The 14,725-nt window shown below is 61.1% G+C and overlaps 3 protein-coding genes across 3 annotated transcripts; 1 reads left to right on the top strand and 2 right to left on the bottom strand.

The window, feature by feature from the left end:
* Nucleotides 1-9: 9 nt before the first annotated feature.
* On the bottom strand, nucleotides 10-2,505 carry VTJ83DRAFT_6725 (uncharacterized protein; the record flags this gene model as incomplete). The annotated part of the gene is made up of 2 exons (XM_071013468.1): nucleotides 10-707; nucleotides 771-2,505. The coding sequence occupies 2 exons, from the start codon at nucleotides 2,503-2,505 to the stop codon at nucleotides 10-12; spliced, it is 2,433 nt and encodes an 810-aa protein (XP_070864352.1).
* Nucleotides 2,506-4,394: 1,889 nt separating this feature from the next.
* On the top strand, nucleotides 4,395-5,053 carry VTJ83DRAFT_6724 (uncharacterized protein; the record flags this gene model as incomplete). The annotated part of the gene is made up of 2 exons (XM_071013467.1): nucleotides 4,395-4,602; nucleotides 4,692-5,053. The coding sequence occupies 2 exons, from the start codon at nucleotides 4,395-4,397 to the stop codon at nucleotides 5,051-5,053; spliced, it is 570 nt and encodes a 189-aa protein (XP_070864351.1).
* A 1,301-nt stretch (nucleotides 5,054-6,354) lies between these two features.
* VTJ83DRAFT_6723 (uncharacterized protein) lies at nucleotides 6,355-10,068 on the bottom strand (the record flags this gene model as incomplete). Its single annotated transcript, XM_071013466.1, has 3 exons — nucleotides 6,355-6,881; nucleotides 6,964-9,270; nucleotides 9,357-10,068. 3 exons carry the CDS (start codon nucleotides 10,066-10,068, stop codon nucleotides 6,355-6,357), a joined length of 3,546 nt encoding a protein of 1,181 aa, XP_070864350.1.
* Nucleotides 10,069-14,725: the final 4,657 nt, after the last annotated feature.

Below are 14,725 nucleotides of genomic sequence, written 5' to 3'. Positions count from 1 at the left end.
CGTCTTTGCTTACTTCTTGCCCTTCTTCCGCATCCGGGTCCTGATAACACCCTGCTGATCCTCCCTCTGGGCCTGCTCCCACCAGCCCATCTCAATGGCGTCCCTCCGCTCCTCGTGCTTCCGGTTCCGGTCTTCGTAGCACGACATGTCCGCCTCGTGGCGCGCAATCTGCTCCGGCACCATGTCCTCCCAGCCGATATGCTGCAGGATGCTGCCGGCGAGGTAGCGGTATCGCAGGTGGACGCTGACCTTAGCAGTGACGTCCACGTTCTCGACGCCGCCGACCCCGACGACGCGCTGCAGGCCCGCCAGCCCAAAGTCCACGCTGCCGGTGCGGTAGAGGAAGCCCAGGATGTAGTCGTTCTCCGAGTAGACGTTGATGAGGCGGCCGGCCACGACGCTCTTCATGGTGCACCAGGCGAGCGGCTCCGAGGGGGCGGGGCAGCCCATCAAGACGGCGTTCTCGACCAGGCCGAACGCCCGCTTCTCGGCCAGGCACATGAGACACGCGTACACGGCGCGGGCGCCGAGGCTGTAGCCGATCAGCGACACGCCGCGCTCGCCCTGCGCCTTGCTGATGAGCACGTCGGCGAGGACGGCGCCGAGCTTGTCCGCCCGCACCATGCCGTTATTCCAGTTGTTGTCGATGATCTTGCTGATCTTGATGAGCCCCGAGGGCCAGCGGCGCTCGGCCAGGTTGGACAGGACTGGCGACGCGGGATGGTTAGCCGCGGACGCACCCGAGGAGGCGGGGCGGAGGGCCGGCTTACCGGTCCGGCCCGCTATCTCCTTCTTCGCCGCGGACCACGCCGCGCTCCGCACCAGCGTGTCAAACGACGCGCCCAGCTTGGCCAGGGCCTCCAGCTCCCACTGGACGGCGTACACCTCGTTCTGCGGGCCCAGGCAGTGCCAGGGGCTGATCGTGTCGTCCCTATTCATCAGCCATCCGCCGATGCCCAAAACGATCCGGAGCCGGCGGCTCTCGGCGGCGATCTTGCCGAGCTCGGCCTGGTCGCGGAGCGCCCCGCGGAGAGGCCGGAACGCAAGGTCAGCCACGTCCCTGAGGTAGTGCTCCATCATCCTGTTGGAGTTCCGGGCGCCGCACATGCCAAACATGGCGGCCGTGGCAAGGCTGTTTTCGGCCAAGATCCCCAGGAGGCCGGTCGCCGCGTTGCTGGGAATCCCGCGGATGCCAAACACCGATCCAACGCGCGCGCTATCTAGGGCCGCGGCGATCTTGCTCAGTCCCACGGGGCCGCTGCCCAGCAAGCCTTTCCACTTGCCGCGGATGGGTTTTCCGTCCTCCGTCTTCTTGGGGACCAGGAGGTCCGGCGGGATGTCCTTGGCGATCTGGGCCAAGGCCGCACCCATGCGATCCTCGTCGTCCGTCAGAACGTACAGCGGCAGCCGGAGAGCCGAGGCGATGTTGAGAAGCAGCACCCGCGTGTACGCGCCGTAGTTTTCGATCGAGAGCAGCATCAGGAACAGGGCGTGAAACAACAGACAGCGCCTCTCGGCCGACCACGAGGCGAGCGGCGTCGGCAGAGGGGGGAAGAGCCGCGTCAGCAAGGGGTCCGCAGAAAGCACAAGGAACGACTCGGCGGGCGTCCACGTTGACGCCCCCGGCATTCCGCCCGCCGTCGTTCGGGACGTCCAGTTGTCGTGCTGATGCTGGGCCCTGCTGCCGGCTTGCCTGCCCCTGCGGTTCGACGTCCCGCGGCGACCCCTCGGGGCCGAGACTCCCGGAGGCGGCGGGTGCTGCTCGAGCGGCTTCTTGACCGAGATCTCGCTGATCCTTCTGTGGACGGCGCTCTGCCACTTTCTGAAGTGCAGCAGAGCCTCCTTCTTGAGCTCCTGGAGCCGGGGGGGAGGGGCTGGTTCGGCGGGGGCCGCGCCGGCGTCCATCTGGCTCGGGGTGTCAGCATGCTTGCGGCGGACGGCATCTCGCCTGTCTCGGGCCCGACCCGCCTTCTTGGGACGGGCGGGCTTGACGTTCTCCCAGAGGTTGTTGGTGTTGCCGGATGGCTGGGCGGCTCCGACGGCGTCGTTCAGGGTCAGGTCCTTGAGGTGGGTGGGGAGCTTGCTCCAATAGCTGACGCGGGGGTTCGAGGCGTCCGGGTCGCCGTTGGCGGGGTCGAAGAGGTGGACGATGCGCTGCAGCATGGAGTTGGTGACGGCCGTGACGAGCGCTGCAACGTCGGGCTTGTCGGCAGGACCCACGATGGAGCTGAGGTCGGCCTCGCGGCGGAGAGGGCCGGGGCGCTGTCTGCCATTGGGAGGCATCTCGGCGGCGGCAGCAGCCACGGCTGCAGTAGTAGCCGTGGCGGCGGCGACTGCGGTGTTGTTGTTGTTGTTGTTATTGTTGTTTTTATTGTCGTCAGCTGGAGTCTGGTCCCCAGCAGTCACCTCTGCTGCAGTCGCCTCGAGGGCCGGGGATGTCGACTCGGGCCCATTTTGTTCGAGAGGCTTGGAGGGCGACGCCTCAACCGCTTTCGAGGACGACATGACCGCGTTGCTTGCGGAAGCCGCACGCTGGCTGTGCCGCTGCCTCGAAGGCGTGGATAGATGCCCGTGGTGGAAAGCGACAAGGTCGTCGTCGGCTGGTCAGGTCCACAGGCGTCAGCTCCTCCTCCCTTGCGAAAATCGACGGCAGCGAACAGGGGTCGGTCAAAGTAGGAAAAGGTGGAAGCTGTGGAGGATCCGGGTCCTTCGGTCGCTGGAGGGGGGTCGATTGTTGGTGGCCGGAGCAGATCGCGGGTGGTTGCGCTTCTAAAGAGTGGCCGGCTCGAAGCTTGACAGAATGGAAAGAAGGAAGAATCCCAGAGCCAGCTAGGAGAGGAGGGAACGAAAGAATGAATGAGCCACTGTTGGAAAGGGTGGGAAGCCACTCTCCCGCTGCTGTGATGCCCGGTCTGGAATTGCGATGGGTGAAGGAGTGGGCGAGTGGAAGAATGGCAGAAGGTGCCCGGAACCCCGTGGAAAATACCCCTCTCAGAGGGAGGCAGAAACAAAAGAGGATACTACGGAGGAAGGTGGAAAAGAAAGACAGATCATGTGCTCGACGGCCCCAAAGCCTTCATTATTTTTTTTTTTTTGGTTTTTTTTCCTTTTTGCAGGCAGTTCCAACAAACGCAGCCCACAAGTTTGGCACGTGCGGGAAGACACTGAATTCTGTTTGGGCTATAAGTGGCCCACCAACGTGGTCTACGGACAGGTGAAGGTGACACATTCACAGGCCTTCATTCAGGTTGTCCAAGGAACCATTCTTGCACTAGGTTCCTGGGCTCAATGGAGGTTTCACAAGGGAGCCTAAGGGAGAGATGCCTCCAAGCTGCGATTGCGGGAGTTGGAAGAACAATGGCGGGGCCAACCGGAACGGCAACCAACTGCACAGAGACAGTCACTGGGCAGGCTGGCAGTCGAGAAAGGCAAAAAGGCGAACGTCGGCTGTCATTCCTGCAAGGAGCCATGGACAGGTCCGCCCTCACCGATCCGAGCACAGCCCGGAGGGTAGTCCGTCAAAGAAGACGGGAGAAGCCAACACGGAAGCCCCGGGGGGGTTCAAATGTGCCGGAAGCCGTTCCCTTACCTGAAGGTAGGTGGTCAGTTGGTCTGAATGAAAGCAAACTTTGGGTCCCGTCCGCCTCCTCCATCCGCTGTCCAAACCAAACAACGTGAGCAAAACAACAGAGCACATGACAAGGACAATGGGGGTACAGCCTGGAGCCCAAGTACAACGACGAACCACATTGTAATCCGAGAATCTGAAAACCTGAAGATCTGAAAAGCGACCAGGCGACCACCCCCGCAAGACCGGAATGGAATTCCGTCGTCTCCAAACGGAAGCGTTTTGACATGGCATCGGCAGGTTGCCGTTGAGATGTTGTTTGGATGCTTTGTCATGCACACGAGAACATGCGGGAGCCTCACCCGTCCATGCCAAGATCGCTATCCCCAAAGCAGTCAAGCGTCGTCCAGAGGCTCGGATCCATCCCGGCATGCCCCACGCTTTCCGCCCCTCTTCCTTCTTCCTTCTTCCCCTTCACGTGGGGCAACGGATGATCGGCAGCCCAAAGCTCAGCCGACCGGACCGGAACTTCAACAACCTCGCCTCGCTTTTCGACCGGACGGGACAGCAGATCGTGACGTCTTCCTCTGTCCGGGTCGGCGGCACTTTGCACGGCGCCTCTGGGATTTCCAACTTCTTGACGCCGAGCTTTCATCGCATCTTCTCCCTACCGACCCTGTTTTCGTCTCGCCTTCAACTCCTGCGAGTCGCCGAAACGTCTCGAATCTTAAGAAAAACCCCAGCCTCCTCGACGGGCTGTTTCCCACAATCCCCAGCATCGACCCGTCACCCTCCCATCGGCAGCCGTTTTCATATATTCGTCAACATGGCGCCCTCCGCCGTACCGTCCGCCCAGCAACAACAAGCCCCTCAGCCCGCCCCGACGCAAACCGCAACCGTCACAACCACCGAAACCGAAGCCCCGCCGCAAGCCATCCTCCGCCTGCGCGGCGCCTACAACCCCAACAGGCCATCCGTGCAATGGCGCTCCGACGTGATCGATAACGAGGGGATGAACAAGAAGAAATCCAAAGGTACCTACCTCATTGCTGCTCCCCTCCCCCCTCCTCTCCCGGCAACCCATCCCTCAGGAAGAAAGCTAACCCCGAGCCTTGCCGCACAGTCTGCTGCATCTATCGCCGCCCCCGCAACGTCGACTCGTCCAGCGACGAGTCCTCCTCCTCCTCCTCCTCGGACTCCGACTCGGACTCCGATTCCGACGGCGGGAGGCGACCCGGCGACGCCGACGGGGACAAGTACGCCCACGCCCGCGGGCGCGGGCACGACCACGACCACGACCACGACGGCTGCGACCACTCGCATTCCAGGAGCGGGCGCGGCAAGGGGAAATCGCGGCGGGCCAAGCGCACCCCCAGCCCCAACGCGTACGAAAAGATGCCGCGGTACGACAAGCCCAAGAAGGACAAGGGCGGCGGCGGCGGCGGAGGCGGAGGCGGAGGCGATGGCGGGCCCCAGCGCGCGTGAGGGTGTGCGCTAGGTACCTAGGTAGGGCGGGATCGGAACGAGGATGGGGTTGGTGAGCAGAGACACGGCGCGAGGAGCTCATGGCTGGGAGGTTTTTTTTTTTCTTTTTTTTTTGCGTTTTGTTTTTTTGCCCTTGTTTGCCCTCTTGCATGGGGCATTTTGCATCGGAGGCATAGCGTCGGGCCGGCGTTGGCGAGTTCCAGTTAGGTATACATGGGCGCTTACAAAGAGGTGGCTCGCTACGGCTTCAAAGGTTGGAGGAGACGAAAGGAGGGGAGGGGGGGGGGGGGCGGGTTCTACTTACCGTGGTATAGTAACATTTCATGATGCCACGACGTGGCCCTTTTTATGCAAAGCTTGGTTGGTTGGGATGAGACAATAATGAGAGAGCACAAGGGAAACGGAAGGATGTTTATGCACAGCATCCTAGAATACCTAGGTGCCATGGGTTGTGGGTGAGCGTCCCTCTTTGCTAGGTCCCTGAAAGATGGAAAGCCTTCTAGCTACTACTCTCAACCAACCCTATCTACTCCATGTACACCTATATCATACCAAGAAGCTTGTGAGGTGGCTTGATCCTCGAGGCAGTCTCTTTCTTCCTTGGTCTCTACTTATACCAACCCTCCCTTCTCGACAGGCAACCTCTCGAGCGAGACATTGTACACCTACCTATATATACATCTGTGTATGTTCTGTCCATATTACCTCCCTCCCATCACCGAATCACTGGCCCTCTCGCTCCAATGTATTACTTACTTATCCTTGTGATTCCCTCGTCTCTGGTACTCCAACAACAGCATCTCCAACAGTCCCCTAGCCTCGGGCTCTGTTCCCTCCGCCGCAGCACCGACAAAACCAAAGCAAACACAACAGGTGGATCAGCCACCGCAGCCGCCATGCTCCTTCTTTCTCTTCTTTCTTTCATTCTCCCCTTTTCTCATGTGGCGACGTGAAGTGTCTAAAAAAAATATCCCGGTCGATCTGCTCTGCTCGGCTCTGCTCGGCTCTGCTTTGCTCCGTGTTCTACTGTGCTCTTCCAAGTCACAAACTCCCGGCCTGAAGTCACACAACACAGCCCAACCAAGCCCAACGCACATATACGCTTCCTCAAAAGCAACCCATGCTCCATGACTTGTATCCCTTGACCCTCTGTGAGAGAGGAAAAAAAAACACCCCAACAAAACCAAGACAAGAAGAAAACGAGGCGCGAACAAACACAACCACGAAGGGAAGAAAAAAGAAAAAAAAAAAGAACAAGATGGACAGAACAGAAAGTATAAACCCCTCGCTGGCCCTTCCCCTTATTCCTGTGCTGGTACCGCTTCCTGTCCTTGTCCTTGTCCCTGCACCGTTCCCCCTCCGGGCATGCCGATGACGCTCGCCACCTGCTTCCGCACCAGCTTCCTCGCCCGGGCCTGCTCCGGCCTCGGCACGCCCTGGATCGCCCTCGGCTCGCGCATCAGCGACGGGTCCAGCCTCAGCGGCATCCTCGTCACCACGCTGCGGTAGTCGCCCTGGAACTTGGCCGAGCTCGGCACCGGCACGGACGCGGTCCGCCAGATGTGATCCGTCGGGTCGGACAGGTAGCCCGGGACCTTGTTCGCGCCGCCGGCGCCGGAGTGGTAATGGCTGCTCGGGGCCGTGAAGCCGCCGCCCGAGTTGGAGTTGGGGTGGAGGGAGGAGGCGCGGAGCGTCGAGAGGCGGGAGAAGCCGGTCGAGAAGGCGGGACGGCCGCGGGCCTTCTTGGCGAGGATGATCTCGTCGAAAAGGCGGATGGCGGGGTCGGAGGCGGGCGTGCGTTCGCGCTCGTGGATGAATTCGTTGAAGGCTTTCGAGACGTGTTAGTCGGGTACACACACGCACGCATAGGAAAGGGAGAGGAGGGGAAAAAAAAACCATGGAACGCATACCCTGTGTCTCCCGCAGCATGGTGACATACTCCTGCTGGTCATAAGGAAGACTCTTGATGAAACCATCCATGTCAAAGGCGTACAGCTGACCGTTGGACTTTTGATCCTTGGTCGGGCGGCCCATGTACTTGCGGTACGTATAGAGCAGGCTGGCCAAGCAGCGGACAAAGGCGGCGCGAACGCGGTCGGCGTGGAAGGCCTCGGGGCACACGAGCGACACGTAGCCCAGGCACCGGGAGTGCGACAGACAATCGCAACCGCCGCACTTGAACAGGCCGTCGCCCTCGGACCGCTCCTCGCAGATGGTGCAGGTCGAGGTCTCCTCGGACGGGGTCCAGTTGAAGCAGTGGCCCTCGACCCACATTGTGTTTTCCGTGTTGCGCACCGGCTGGACCATCATGTTGGGCATGATGGTGGAGGCCGCGATGGTGGACTGGGCGTACGTCGAGGGGGCGTAGCCGCCAAACGAGGATTGCGAGTCGATCGAGATGGCCGAAATCGAAAGGTTCTGGCTGTGCCCGTTCAGGAACGGGAGGCTCGGCCTGTGCTGCATGGCCGGGTGGTGGTGCCGGTCCATGCCGAACGACGAGCTGCGCCGCGACTTCTCGTCAAAGTGACCCGACCGCTTCTCGCGGAGGGTCTGGGCGAAGCCCGAGTCGCTGCGCGACACGGGGGTCACCGGCAGGGGCGGGAAGTTCATGGAGACGGGCGAGACGGAGGACGGGGGGCTGCCCTTGCCGGACTTGCTTGTCGGCGGGCGCTCCGGCTTGCCGTGGTCGACCTTGGCCTTGGCGAAGGCGTTGAACAGCGGGGTTCGGATCGAGCCCGGCGGGTCCGGCTCGGCAAAGGTGGACGAGTTTTGCGTCACCCACTTGCCCAGGGTGCTCTTGGCCGCGACGGGGTTGAAGACGGCCTCGTTCTCGGCCGAGAAGGCGTCGTAGGGGAACGCCTCGATGGCGTAGGGGGGCGGTCCGGGAGCGACGCCGTAGCGCAGGCGGTGCGGGGCGGCGACCTGGAGGAGGGAGAGGAGCTTGCGGCGGTGCTGGCGCGGGAGGCTGACGGGCTGAGCCGGGGAGTCGACCAGGTCCCGGTCCAGGTCGACGAGCACGTAGTCGTCCTCGGGGAGGTCGATCTTGTCGTAGCGCCTCTCGACGCCGACGATGTAGGGACACGGGGCCTCGAGGGCCGAGATGAGGCGGGCGGGCAGCACGGGGATGAAGATGCTGGCCCACTTGAACGGGTAGAGGAGGTTGGCGAGGGCGTGGCACGCCAGGTGCAGCATGCCCGTGTGGGACGAGAGGAAGATGATGCGGGACTCGGTCAGGGCGTACTCGAAGAGGAGCACAATGTTTTCGAGCGAAAGGCAGCGGAAGAGGGCGTAGATGTCGATGGTCCGGGAGCCCGGAAGCTCGTTGGCCGCCTCCTTGCGGGCGTAGAGGCGCAGCTCGCGCACGCCGAGCTCGACCTGGGTCAGCGAGCTCAGCGGGCTGAAGGCTTCGGTGCAGAGGTTGACGACGTAGCGCTCGAGCGGCTGCCAGCGGCCGGTCTTGGGCGAGCTCGGGGCCACGCGCAGGATGGCGCCGTCCGTCATGGGGACGACCACGGCGCGCAGCCACTCCTTCCAGAAGCCCATCTTGGAGGGGTCCCGGCCGAGGATGCCGTAGGCGCGCGGGGTCCACAGGCCCGTTTCGCCGGCGGTCAGGCCGTCGATCTTGGAGGCGGCGCCGTGGCGCAGGGGCCGGAGCATGTCCGTCATGAGGGCGATCTTCTCCTCGACGGCGCTGATTTGCTCGTCGAGGGCCTCGCGGGCGCTCGAGCCCGAGGGCACGGTGCCCAGCTTGGCCAGCAGCTGGGAAAGGTTGGCGCGCTCGGCGGCGAGGCGGCTCCCTAAGCTGGCAGCAAGCTCCCTTTCCTCGTTGCTCATGTGCCGCTGGCGCCAGCGCTCGCAGCGCTTCTCCACCTCCTCGGCCACCTCGGCGTCCAGGGCGGTCCACACAATGATGGCGATGCCGTAGATTTTGGAATTGTCGTCGGATGTCATGGTGAAGCCGTGCCAGGTGGTTCGGGGGCGCTCGTCCGAGGACACGATCTGGATGTCGTTGGGGAAGGCGAACATGGGCACATAGTCCGGGAATTTGCCCCTCCTGGCCAGATCGTCGGGGGCCGCGTCGCGCTGGGGATACCTGTCGAGCAGAACAGGCTCGAACCGCCTCTTGAGCGGGTGCATGTCCGGATCGAGGTTCAGGGGTTCGGGCGGCGGGATCACCGAGTTATAGTTGCTCAGGCGGCGCGCCGTTCGGACCGATGCTGGAGGGGGTGGGCCATGGCCAGTCAGCACAAAAACGTCCACGAGAACCAGGAAAGGGGAGGTTCCGCGGGGAGGGTCTACGCACCCGCTCTCGGAGGCGCCGGCTGCTTCCTCACGCTGCTCATGTCCTTAAAGCTCATCTTGCGGCGGATGCTACCCCGGATGCTCCTCAGAGAGGCCTTCCTCATGCTCTGCTCGGCGTCGTCGGCTTTGAACTTGTCGGCTCGCGGGCTGACCATGGGGGGCCTCGACTGAACCCTGGCGCCAGCGCTGAAGGTGAGGTCGTCGAGGAAGGTTTCCCGCTCGGCGGCGAACTTGAGCAAGGCCTTGTCGAAGTCGAAGTCGGGAGGGAGCCCGTCGAAGCCTATGCCTTCGCCGCCTCCGTTTGTGCTCGCGCCGTTCAGACCTTCCGAAGAGTTGCCGGTGCCGTTTGGCGTGCCATTGCCGAAGGTGGGCGAAGGGTTCGGACGGATCGTCGCGCTGCTGCGGTTGCTCTTGGTGTTGCCGTCGTCGTCGTCGAGCAGACGGCCGTCTCCGACGATCGAGGGAGAGAGAGAGAGCTTGGAGAGGGTGGAGAGGCGGTTGGCCGAGTTTTGGCGTGAGTGACGGGCCGTGGCGCGCGAGGGACCGGTGGCCGAATGATCCTCGTCTTCTCCTTCGCCATCCTCGACGATGGTCTCTTCTAGCTGGTCCAGCGGCTGAGACGGCTGCACGGAAGCCGGCCCATCATCGTAGGCGATGTGCTCTATGCCGGCGATCCAAAAGTAATCGGCAAGCGGTGTTGAGGAGCCGTCCATGATACATCACTCTATGCCGAGGCTCTTTGGGTCGTGGATCTTTCTGCGTCCCCTCTTTTGTTCTTTTCGTGCTGCTTCGTATTTCTCGCTCGAGATGTACACGCCGGTACCGCCGTCGTTGTCCTCGTTGTCGTCGTGCTCGTCGTCGTACTCGTCGTCGTACTCGTCGTCGTACTCGTCGTCGTCTGAAGAGAGCGTGAACGGTCGGGTCGGCGGGATATCGGCGTCGGGTTCGAAGCGTCCGGGGGAAACAAAGTCGGTGGGAGATCTGCAGATCAGTGTTGCAGTCCTGGAACTTTTCGTATCCCCAGGACCCCCGGCCGCAGCAGTCGATAGCCGCGACTCGTGCAACACAACAGCTCAGGTACTGTAGCTCTCCTCCTCCCTAAAACAAGGCCGAGCAGCTAGTAATGTGCTACCAGTCGTGCCAATCGTGCCGATTGTGCCAATCGTGCCAGCCCTTGTTATCGACGTTCACAGGAGCCGTCACAGCAACAGCAGCGACCAGAGTCAACGGCCCCGCCAACGCGCAATGTAGCGTTGCACTGCGCGTGCTGTCAACCCGGAACCTGGAGAGTCTGGGAGGAACAATGCCGAGGTGCTCCGGGGGGGTGGACTGTTGGGCTGTCGAGAGGTTGTGTGGTATCGGACCAAGAAATGGGAGGCCGTGGCCGTGGCCGTGTCGTTCGGCTTGTCGCGTTGAGGTCGCACAGGACAGGGAGAAGGATGACGGGGACTCGGGTTTTGGATTTCAGGTGTCCAGCTCGGGAGTCGGTTTGCTTTTGCTTTTTTTCTGGGGGGGGGGGGAGGAGGAGGGGCCACTTTGGCCCTGGAACTTGGGTTGGATTGGGTTAGGGGACGGGATGCACCAGAACTGCCCTATCCTGGGCACCAATCCAAGCCCTGGCGATCGAGCCTGGAGGGAGTTGATCGCCCCTGGAGGAAGAAACGATGCGGTGCCCTGCCAAGCAGGAACGGGCAGGGCGGTTGCCTACCGGCAGTGGAGGTGAGCTAGGTAGCCTCTTCCTTCAACCAACCTAACCCTGGCTTCCAGTCCAAGGTTCCCGTCACGAAGCGGACGTGAAGACAAGACGGTGAGTGAGGTGCGAGACCCAGGCAAAAGGTACCTAGGTACCTGAGGTACGCAGTAGATACCTGAGACAGGGAAGTACCTTTTGTAAGGTTGGGAGCTACCGTAAGGTAGGTAGGTACTTTGTAGAGACGAAACGGATTGGGCCTCGGGACGGGAGAGAGAAATGGAAGGCTTCAAGGGGCGGCAAGATCTCCTCGTGCCTTGCCTTACACAGCAGGTGCCCGGCCAAGGTAGACCGCTGCCGTCCAAGCTCCAGGAGATTCTGGTACCTGAGCTTTATTTTGTTGATGTTGTTTTGTTTTTGTTCTTCTCTCTCCTCTCCCCTTTCAAAGACACCCGACTTCTCACGGGCACCGGACCTCAGGGACACAGCCGGGGCCCGGACAAACCTGCAGCTGCATTTAGGCCCAACTGTCACGGCACCCACCCCTGTCGCCGGCCTGCAAGAGATGCCGCACATTTCCATCTCGTGTCTCTCGGCGCCCCTGACGGTCCCTGGATACCCACCCCCAACGCTCGCGGATGGACCGCTGCAGGCACGCACGAATGCGGCAAGATGCGCAGCACAGCCGAACCGGGGCGTCAACATCCTTTTTTTCCCTCCTACCCGCGTCCGACTGACCAGAATGTGGTGCATATACTTGTGCGCGTTGTGTTTTTTTTTTTCTTTTTTTTTTCTGGTTTCTTTTTTTTGTTCCGCTTTTTTTAGATCTTTTCCAAATGCATCCACGCTGATCATGGGAGATCTCCCAATTCCTCGGGCCGCCTTGGAAGAGCTGAAGACATGGATGGGCAGCCCAGGCGTGATTGAGAAGCTGATTTAGAACCCAAGGGTCACCCCCGAATCGCGAGCCGGACGTTCCCAAAGGCCCAAGGAGGGGCCGATGCAGCTCGAGTCGCGAAGTGTGCCCCCCCACCTCACACTCACCACTCACACGCCCACCACCACCACCACCACCACCACCATGGCGTTGACGCCGCTGCAACCCTTCCCAGGTGACGGTCGACATCATTGTGCCGGACCGCCGGCTGATTTCAGGTCACCTCCTTGATTTCGTGCAGCTCCCGGACCGTTGGGAAGGGGAAAGCGGCGGATGCGGTGCCGAGGGTGCATGCATGCGGTGTGGACCTGGACGTTGTGGTCTCCTGGTCATGCTCAGGTCCGTAAGGTAGTCAGTGTACTGCGTACTGTACGTATGTACAAAAGCACCGTACACATCCCGTATCCATCCCTACCCCCTGCCCGCCCTGAGTGATTACACGACACGCTTCTCAGGCTCGCTGGTGTTGTTGTCGTTGTCGTCGTGAAAGGTAGAGAGACAAACATCCCGGAGAGGCCCACCAGTGGGCAACCTCCTGCAGTAGCGATGCTCCCGCCATCCACTTTCGCGCAACCAGCGCCCATTGATCAGTCCATCTTTGATGTCTTGGAGCATGATCTTGACATACCCTCGGAGACCAGCACAACACCATCTGCATCTGCATGGGTCCGCGAGCCCCCCCCTGTTTTTGGTCTTCATTACCAACTGATAACATATGCGTTGATTTTTTTTTTTTTTTGGAAAAAAAAGGATGAACAGCTCTAGAAAGCAAGACAAGCTAGGGTAAGGGAATGCAATGGTGAGCGGTATACAGTATACGAGCCATCCACCCACCCACCATTATCAGGTCTTAGCTTGTTCGATGGAGACCTACTATGTACATCTAGCATGCCGATCTTTAGCTGTTTTGAAATTCTTCAACCACCTCGGGAACGACTGCAAACAGTCTCCACCTTAGCACACCACGAAATCCCCCCCCCCCTGTCTGGGTGTTTATTTGACGATCCGGGGCGTCATCGCCCGAGTGCCCTCCATCAAATCGACTCACATGCCTTCAGCTGGCCCTAAGGGTCCGAGATTACATGTGCAGCACCACGCTCCAAACGAACCGACGGTTTGTCCCGGCCTATGAGATGATGGGGACGGCCAGCCCCAAACACTAGGTCCTGTGTAGTTACACAGTAGGTATGCAGCCGCGCGAATGCCGGCGGGCAGCAGGCTCTCGTATCAGCTGCTCTCTTCAGCGGCTGCGTACACAACAACACCATTGTTGCAGCCCCGGTAATATGACGATCAACTCCCAACACGGGGCTGGTGAGCCGCATCGGCCAAACACGAGCATCCAGGCCCTCGACGCTGGCTTTCTCTTCAGAGCAACCCATCCGAGGCTAGGCTCTCTCGTCCGCGAATGCCCTATGCCGGTTCGCTTCAATTCCACCGGGCCAATGACAAAAACACCGTCACCCGAACCTCGCAAACCACTCCCCGAACTCCCCCACTCGGCACAACACGGTCGCCCATGTTTCAGAATTCCAGCCCGGGGGGGAGAGAGGGAGAGGAGGGGGTGGACAGAGCAAGCGTGCTGTACAGTACGTACAAGCCCGCCGTGGGAATCCGCCCGTTACCCTGGTTCCCCTGAGAACTCCAGAGGACGGGGGAGGGCGTGATGCCGTGCTGATGAACAAAACATCTCGCTCGCCGGCTCGCTTCCTTTCAGCCCGCTCTCCTCCAGCCGCGCCTCCAACGCGCTTCTGCAGACCGCAGACGGGAGTCCTGCCTACTATACATTGTGCAACCCCCCCGTCTCACGGCTGGTGCAGCACCGCACGCAGACGGGATGGCATGTCAGCCGGGCTGCCAACACGCGCGGAGCGGCGTTCCCAACAACCTGGCTCGACCGCTGTTGGTCGATCCCATGACGGTCTTGACGAGCCGCGTTTTACATTAGGTCCCCTTTCTACATATACAGTAATATACGTAACTACCGCCATCCCGTCCGTACTTTAGATTAGGTAAAGCAGCGAGCGAATGATGTGGACAAGGAAAGGTATGTACCTGAGTGACACACACCCAAAGGCAACCTTCAGACGCTTGTGTTGGCCCCTGCTCCCTCGAGCCTATTTACCCACCGGCGGAATCATATGTTTTTTTTTTTTTTTTCTTGGGCTGGGGGGGGGGGGGGACTGTTCTTCATTGTCCGTTTTCGCTCCCGCTCTCCACTCCCACCCCCGGGCGTACAAGACACGGACGGGGAGAGCAGGCAGTGTGTCCCAACATCCCGGAAGCGAAGCAGCGCACAAGTCGCCAAGACGGCTCGCGGTGCTGTCAGGCCACCAAGCAAGCACGTCAAGGCACGGCGTGGTTTTGATGGCGAGTGCTCATTGTCCAGAGCAAGAGTCTCACGTCACGGTCGGTCACCCGGGCAGATCCCAGACACCGGGGACGAAGAGACAAAAGGAGGCGGGAGCCGCTCTGGGACGGGGTGGGATACCGTCCCGATACCCCGATACTACTATACTCAGTACGTGCGTGTGTCCGGACTGCTTGCCAGGCACGGTCAGGTCAGGAACTGGCCGAGCCGATCGTATCCATCCCAGGCAGGCGGCAGCCAAGTCCATGCTATCATGCAGGCTCACGACGAGAGGGGCAGGTTGTATGCGGACTTGCAGCTGCGTTGAAGGAGCTAGACCTCAGCCGCGGTCTCGCTGCGGCTTTCCCGTGTGCACGCGTCCGCGCGTGTGTG

Source organism: Remersonia thermophila, chromosome 6, assembly GCF_042764415.1.
Source record: "Remersonia thermophila strain ATCC 22073 chromosome 6, whole genome shotgun sequence".
In the NCBI taxonomy this organism is placed as follows: domain Eukaryota; kingdom Fungi; phylum Ascomycota; class Sordariomycetes; order Sordariales; family Chaetomiaceae; genus Remersonia; species Remersonia thermophila.
Note: the sequence above shows the minus strand (reverse complement) of the source record. Positions and strands in the feature narration are given on the sequence as shown.